The sequence below is a fragment of the Pantherophis guttatus genome, chromosome 3 (genome assembly GCF_059756535.1).
Source record: "Pantherophis guttatus breed Tessera chromosome 3, ASM5975653v1, whole genome shotgun sequence".
Lineage (NCBI taxonomy): Eukaryota > Metazoa > Chordata > Lepidosauria > Squamata > Colubridae > Pantherophis > Pantherophis guttatus.
The window spans coordinates 53,431,526-53,439,674 of NC_142065.1; the positions used below are offsets into that span (position 1 = coordinate 53,431,526).

Genomic DNA, 8,149 nt, shown 5'->3' on the forward strand with positions numbered 1-8,149 from the left:
GCAAGTAAAGTAAATTAAAATCAGTGCTCCTTGCTTCGAAATAAACGTTGCTAAGGAATAAACGTTGTTAGCACTCTGAACTTTGAGGCAGGAGCAATTTTGGCGCCAATGCCTAGGGCGCCTCGATAGACGGGGGATACTGGACCCCGTTTCCCTCTCTTCAGTCAGCTATCTTCCTTGTTGGATCCGCCGATATCCTCCCGCCCTAGAGCTGCATGTGTCGCACTCACGGACGCGCTAGCTACTCCCTATTTTTGCGCAACTTTCGCAAAACTTTCCGGGATGAGATGCGGACCTGTCGGAGCCGGGGCCAATTTGGCGCCAGAGACTGGAGTGAGGGATGGCGGGGAGACGCCTCTGCTGGAGTAGAATTCAACCTTTATATCAAGCCCGTATGAAAATACCAATGCTTTGATAGCTCTTTTTGGTTACGCGAAGCAGCTATTGCACCGCCGTGATGAAAGGGCTGCGGCTTCTTAGATTCAGAAGTGTTTTTCCCCCTTCGATTCATCTTTATAGCAAAACTGGTTTTCTTCGATTTGAATCCCCCCCCCGCCTTTCCAAATCTCTAGGCTTTCCTTCCTGCTGGCTGGGAGTCCTGGGAATCGTTGTTTCAAGACGTCGGGAGGGTTTCCCGTTAGGAAAAACGAACGCTCGAATCTAAAGTGCATTTATGAAGTTGGGAATTTCGTCTCACCACGGTTTAATCTTCTGAAGAACAAATTAAAATATCGCGAATATTAAATGCGTGGTGCTTTGGAGGTGGTGGATTTTTTTTTTTAAAGCAGCCTGTATATATTTTAAACAAATTAATACATCTAAAGCAAAGTTCAGGCTTTCTTCCTAAGAAACGGTTCTGTCAAGCAACTTCTACTGAGCTTCAGATTGATTTAGGTTCAGAGCAATTCTCTGAATTAGTTAAATTATATAAATATTGACTACTGTATTGGTCATTATACAAGAATAATCTCATATTGACTTTTTGACTGCTATAATTTCAGAGTATCTGGAAACCACAAATTAAATATTTTTAGTCACCCTGTCACCCAATTTCCTTTAAAATAACACTGAAAATTGATTCCAAGTATATACTTTTCCGAAACTTTCATCAAATAACCTGCAAATAATATTCAATAAATAGCAGAATTACTTTAAGAAAAAACTCCTGTTCCCTTGCATCATATTTTCTTTTTAATTTTATACTTGAAGAATTAATAGTTTCAAGTTCCCCTAATCATTTATCAGTAGTATTCTATTCTAATTAATTCTGTTGAATATCTCGGAACGCGTTCTCTAAAACTTGTAGTGTATTTCTTCCCTATATAAAGTCCTAGAATATTTAATATTATTAAGTAACAATTACAATATTTATGTCTTTGCATTGGTTATTGAAACTTCACAAGCTAAGGCAAGTAAAACAAATTTCCAGAATACTTGCCAAAATGTTGAATCACTCGTATAAGATGTGACAATAAACTAGCATAGGCATCTAAATTTGTTAAAATATCACTAAGCTATAAAAATCGTTTATAATCAAAACCTACCAGAGTAGTAATGGGACTATCATTAGATTGCCCAATAAATTTGCTAAGGGTTCCAAGACTCAGGATTTAAAAAAAAAATACCAAAAGGAAGTAGATAAAATGAGAGCTAGTTTGGTCTAGCGGTTAAAGCATCAAACTAAAAACCAGGAGACTGTGAATTCATAGTCCTTGACTATGAAGACCAGCTGGGTGACTTTGGGCCAATCTCTCTCAGCCCAACTCACCTCACAGGTGTTGTGAAGTAAATAGGAGGAAGATGCGTGGGATATATTCATCATGTTGAGTTACTTGTAAAAATAATAAAGGCGGGATACAAATAAAATTAAAAAATGGAAGATACTATGCTTCTGAAATTAATCAGTTTGTCATAACTCATGCACAGGAATGTTAAGAGTAAATGCCCATGCATTTAATAACACTGAATGGAAACCCATATCTCTTCATAACTTGCCAAAGAAAATTAATTTGGATCAATTATGTCTTATTTCTGCATAATTATAGGACAAAAATAATAATCTGCATTGTTGTAATATCATCTTTCTGCAACCTAAGAATATTAAAGAGAATATGATAAAAGGTTTTTTAGTTGTTTGCAGTGTTCTGTGAAATCCAGAAAAATCAAACTAGAAATCAGAGTGTGTGTATGGCATTCATGATCTCTGTGAGGAAAAGAAAAGTTGATGACTCTCCTTTTATCTCAATAAAAAGTTGAAACTGCTATGTTTTCCCTATAAGTTTAAAGGGAACAGAGCTGTTATGAATTCTCCATTAATCTTTCACAAAATATCCCACATATTCCACTAATCAGCAAGCTGGCTGGGACCATAGAAAGGCAGATGCAAGGGCCACAGAGAGTCACATAGGATTTAACAAATAATCTTACTGTGTCCTCTCAAATTATGGTTTCTTTAGATCAGGGGTGTCAAACTCAAGGTCCGGGTGCCAGATCCAGCCTGCAGGGTGCCTAGATCTGGCCCGCGGGGCCGCCCTGGAAACAGCAAAGGACTGGCTCGTGGTGCCTCTGCCAGAGAAAACAGAGTTCGAGAGGGCAGCATGCAGCTCCCCTGAGCTCCGTTTTTGCTGGCAGCGGGTTGCAGGAGGCGGTCACAGCCGAAAACTGAGCTCGGGAACCTGTTTTCTCTGGCAGAGTGCTCAGGCCACCACAGGCGCCCCCGACACAAGTTATGTTGAACTGGCCACGGCCACCCAGGCCACACCCACCCCGGCTCCCCAAGGTCAAACACAACCCTGATGCAGCCCTCAATGAAATCAAGTTTGACATCCCTGCTTTAGATCATTACAAGTCAGTAATGAAAATGGGGGGGGGGGAACCCTAGAATTTTGATTAAATGTCAATAGGTCTTCTCCTTTCCCAGAATAAAATGGGTCTTCTCCTTTCCCAATAGTAAGTCCAAAGGTTTCTTCATATGATATTGGTTTGGTAATTTGTTACCAAACAATTAGATGAGATACAATACTTTCTATATAGTCTGTACAGTATAGCCCTCACTCCAAATTTATTCACATCTCTCCCACGTTGGCATGTGATTTTCTTTACCTTACACTTTTACAGATACCTTTCTGTACCTTGATTCAAGATAAATGTGCTGCTGCTGAAGTTTCTGCTGCTGCTGAAAATAATGTAGTAAATTCAGACATGTTTATGAAAGTCTTGACTCTGTATAATCTTTCATATCAACTCGTAAAATTAGGCATTCTCTATTTCACATTTAGGGCAACTGTGTCTGGGAGTAGCACATCTTAGCCAAGACCATCTACAGTACTAATTATTTAAATGTTATGTACAGTGTTATCTATGGGGGGGTTCAACTAAGATACAATCTCACCTGTTTCAGTGACAAAGATTTCTTAATGATGGCATTACAATTACAATATATTTTTCCTGTTTTCTCAGAGTAATATGGATTGCAAAAATTAAGAGATGGTAAATCATTTCAGTTAGGATTGGATACTGATTAAGTCTGAGGATTCAAATGACTGGAACAAAACACCCCGTTCTCAACTCTGGCAATTTTTCAGATGTATGGACTTCAACTCACAGAATTCCCCAGACATTTATATCTACATCTGAAAGTTGTCAAGATTTAGAAACATGTGCTAATGTCTAATAAATAATAAATAAATAAAGTCTAATAATCTGCTAATAATGCAGCATGTCTCTCAAATTCTGGGATAGACAAAGGGAAAAAAGAGAACAGGAAAAATCATTCCAAAAGAATTGGAAAAGATTTCTATAACAATTTCCATTTATTTTTTAAAGGGCTACTCCCCATTATTTCAGTTTTTCTTGTATCTTGAAATAAATCCAGTGTTATGATGCAAGTGATTGATATTCGATTAGGATTGGGGAGATTTCCACTGAGTCATGAGCCTCACTGAGTGACCTGAGGCAATCACATAATCTGTTTCATTCATACAGTTGTAAAAATATAAGGGTGTGTGTGTGTTGAGTTTCTTGGAGAAAGAATGTGATATAAATGTAGCAAATTAGTGTATTCCAGATGTTTTGGGTTATAAAATTCATAACCTCAAACCATTTGGCTATATTGGTAAAAACATATGAAAATTCCAGTTAGGAATAAGTACAGAGCAACAGATTGCCTATTATTTCTTTGTAAATAATCAAAGTGTGACTGAAAAAAAGGGTGATATAATGTTTCCTAAGGTCCAGGGGTGGATGAAAGCTAACTGATATCCTAGGTACAACTCAGCAATGATGCCACTTGGCCTTTCCATTACTTAACTGACAAGATATTTAGACACAATAAGTGCTGAAAACTAAAATTGAGTGTGACAGTGAAAGAGTTAAGGGCATGAGTGGGGAAATCTCTGTGGTGCCTCTTCCTTTGGTGCACTAAACCCAGGTAATTTGGCTATGGGTTCTTAGTAGAGTAAGATTTCAACTAGGTACATTTGGAACTCATGACTCACAATTCATGTTATGTCTCAATACCAAACAAACAATGCAAATAAAGAAAAAGAAACCAATAGTTTCAAAAGCTGATGTGAGATCTGAATATTGATAGCAATAATTAAAGTTGACAGATTCATTAAAAGTTTTGCATTCAAAACTTTCCAAACAATTGTTTTAATGAATAAAAATCAGACCACAGTTTTGTAATTAAAAATTTAATCAAAATCAAGAAAATTTACAGTAATTTAAACATTGGAACCACTTTCCCCCCCAGAAATATACATCTTCAACAGCTTGAGACAGGAAGACAACAGTTTCAATTATATATTCATCCTTAATTAAATATATAAAACTTGGTTTTATTATGGATTGTGGTAGTTTTGTTTACATGGCTTATTGTGTTAAAGAATACTTGTTATCAAAAGATACTCACCCATCATTTCTTTTTATAACCATTTAAGCACATTTTCAATCATCAATCAATAGTCAAATTGCAAAAGCTACCAAAATATCTAAATAAAAAGCTAAGGCAGGCAGATAAGTTTATGACTAAACATACAGTCAAATCATCTACTCTCTAGCAAAGGATATTATAAATACTATTACAAGTCACTCCTATTCATATATGAAATATCTCTTGATAGTTGAAGAAGCTCTTATAAATCTGTGCAAGTGTTAAATCTGCATTTTTATCCTACAGACCAAGGGAAAATTTATATAAACAGAATTTTATTTTATAAACGTATAGAGTATATGTAATGCATCATAAAAAATTCATTTGACATTGTATGAGAAACCACAAAGTTTAAAAAAATCAGAAATTTTAAAAACAACATTTTTTTCTTCTCAAGAAAACCAATCCTCTAAGTCATCTCCTTCCTCTCTCTTCCATAACTAACCTGGCTCAACAATTCTACTGTATGGTCTCAACAATAGCAACTATATCTGCCTTTTAGAAGCATATAAATCAGTCCCGCTGTTAATTGGAACAGTTGTAGCTGGTATGAATCTCTTTTTGCTGCCAAACAGAAGGCTTGATTCTGTAGATGAAAAGAACAATGCTGAGCTTTGGGCATTTTCCTTTGGGCGACAAAGACCTAGGAAATTCTTCAATACCTTCTGCCGGAATTGCTGGTCCATAAAGGCGTAGATGATAGGATTAATGCAGCTGTTGGTGAAAGCCAGACAAGCACTGATAATAACTCCCCTCCTGAGAGCTTTCAATGCATCACAAGAGAACTCGATGTTCTGTATCACACCGTAATAGGTGATGACAGCTGTGAAGGTATTGAAGGGTAACCAACAGCAGATGAATGCCCCAATGATGACAAAGATGATTTTAAGGGCATGGTTTGTTTTCCTGCCTGGGTTAACATGACTCTTGAGCATGGAGAAGATAGAGCAGTAGCAGAATAAGATTACACCCAAGGGTAGCAAGAAAGTCAAACAAAGTACCGTGAAAATATAGATGACAGAAGGGTCTTCATCCTGGCATGCAAACCTGTCTCCCACAGGGATCAGCTTTCTGTAGAGCAAAGATGGTATTCCTAAGAGAAAGGAAAACACCCAGATGCAACTGCAGGTAATGTTGGTATTTTTCTTGGTCCCGAGAGATCTGGAATCCCAGTGCTTATTCATCACAAGGAAGCGTTCCACACTCATGCCCATCAGGAACAAGATGCTTGAGCAACGGTTCACAGAAATAGCATAGCTGCTAAATTTGCAAAGCTCTTCACCAAACCACCAAGAATCAGATGCTTCTGTCAAAGCCCAGAAAGGCAAAGTACATACAAAGACAAGGTCTGCAATGGCCAGGTTAAGGACGAACTTGTCCACAAGCCTCTGGTTGCCTCGTTTCTGCACCATCACCAGGATCACAAACAGGTTCCCAAAGAAGCCAATGAAGAAAATCATGAAGTAGATGACAGAGATAAAGATAGAGGCAAATGGCAACTTTTCCATAAAGCAGAAGTCGTCATTGGTAAATTCTAAACCAAAAACGTCTACAGTGGATGATTCCAAGTCTCTGCTCCAATTTTTGGTCATGGCCAAGTCAGTTACCAACTCAGCAAACTTCATTTTCTATCAAAGATTCAGCAAAGAATTTTCCGCTTACAGTTGCAAGAGCTAGCCAAAGCACATATGCTCTATATTTGGCTGGGTGGTATTTAAATAAAGCAGTGGTTTGCTTGTTTTTAAGCACCTGTGGTAACTTCCTCTTGTTTTTATGAAAAAATTGATGCCAAGTACTAGATAGAAGTCCTGAAACTCTATAACAATAAAGAAAACACTTAGTAATACAATTTGGTATGGCTGAGTAGCTACATTCTTGGTACAGTATATTGTAAAAGTTAGAGCAGGTAGTTATTTGCAAGCTGCTTTTCTCGTTGGATAGTTCTCTTTCATAGAAGGCTTTGCTCAAATTGGAATTACAAGTCTTAAAATTTCAGACAACATGGGAATAGTCATAAAATTATTGATCATGATAAATTATTAAGGAATGTTTTCTCTTTTTTCCAAAGTTGTTTTTTCTCAATGGGCAAAATTAAGTCGTTGCTTTCAGGGAGTGTAGAGAGACTGGTAGCATCCTCATCTTGCATGACAAAGTTGTGAGGTCCACAATGGCCAATTCCACATTCCTTAAGCTAATTTGTTGCATTCAAATGAGATAAAATATGCTATCCTTTCATCATGTCAATTTAAGTTAAAATTGCAGTTCCATCTACTTTTGTAAGAATAGGAGAAATGCCATCTTGTTCTTCATCTCAGCTACTGAGTGCCTTGAGACTTCCTTGTGTTTCACACTTAAGTCTTCAGATCATTAAACTGCAAATATTGTTACAATTACCAAGCAGTGGTTCCTTCCACACCAATCCAAAGTAGTTTATGTTTAAAAATTATATTGAGGTATATGTGAATAAATATTTTCTAGCAAATTATGCTAGAAAACAACGACAGCAGAAGCCAAATTATACATTTTATGAATGAAAAAAGAAATGCACATCAAGACAGTAGAGGACATTTAAATATATAATATAAAGTATGATACAGAAAGCACTTGATTCAGAAATTGAATAAAAACACTTAATAAAAGATGGCTATTTTCCTCCTTTCTCTCAGTTCCAGCCCAAATTGAATACAAACTTCTAACCAGGCTAGCATCTATTTCTTTGCCTAACATCAAAAAACAAGTTGTCTTCCGCTGAGGTAATTCTCAGGGCATGCAAAGAATAAGATGTGGCCAAATCATCAGTTTTATAAATTGTGAACACTAGACAATCAGAAAGGCTGAACTAAGAAACACTGATCATGAATTTGCAGTTGTTATTTTAGGCACATTATGTCAAGGCAAGTGTCATTGGAGAATGCTGATGCTTGAAAAAAATAAAAGTAAAACAAAAAAGTGGCGGATAAAAGATAAGGTGGCAAAATGTTATCACTAATGACTTATCAGTTTTGTAAATACTTTACTTTACCTTACTGATGAGGGGGGGGGAACACAAAAATACAAAAAATGACCACAGAAGCTAAGATAAGATGGCAAGGAGATATGCACAGGGCAAGAGTGACCCTGTGTTTCAGCTGGAAAAAGATAGCAAGTCATGAGGTAACCGGCATTGAAAAGTTCTAGCTTGCACATTGAGAATCAAACAAATGACAAGTACTGGGA

General features: G+C 36.9%; 1 protein-coding gene across 1 annotated transcript; it reads right to left on the reverse strand.

The window, feature by feature from the left end:
• Positions 1 to 4,684: 4,684 nt before the first annotated feature.
• On the reverse strand, positions 4,685 to 6,766 carry GPR25 (G protein-coupled receptor 25). Its single transcript, XM_034415296.2, has one exon. The coding sequence runs from the start codon at positions 6,556 to 6,558 to the stop codon at positions 5,419 to 5,421; it is 1,140 nt and encodes a 379-aa protein (XP_034271187.2). The 5' UTR covers positions 6,559 to 6,766; the 3' UTR covers positions 4,685 to 5,418.
• Positions 6,767 to 8,149: the final 1,383 nt, after the last annotated feature.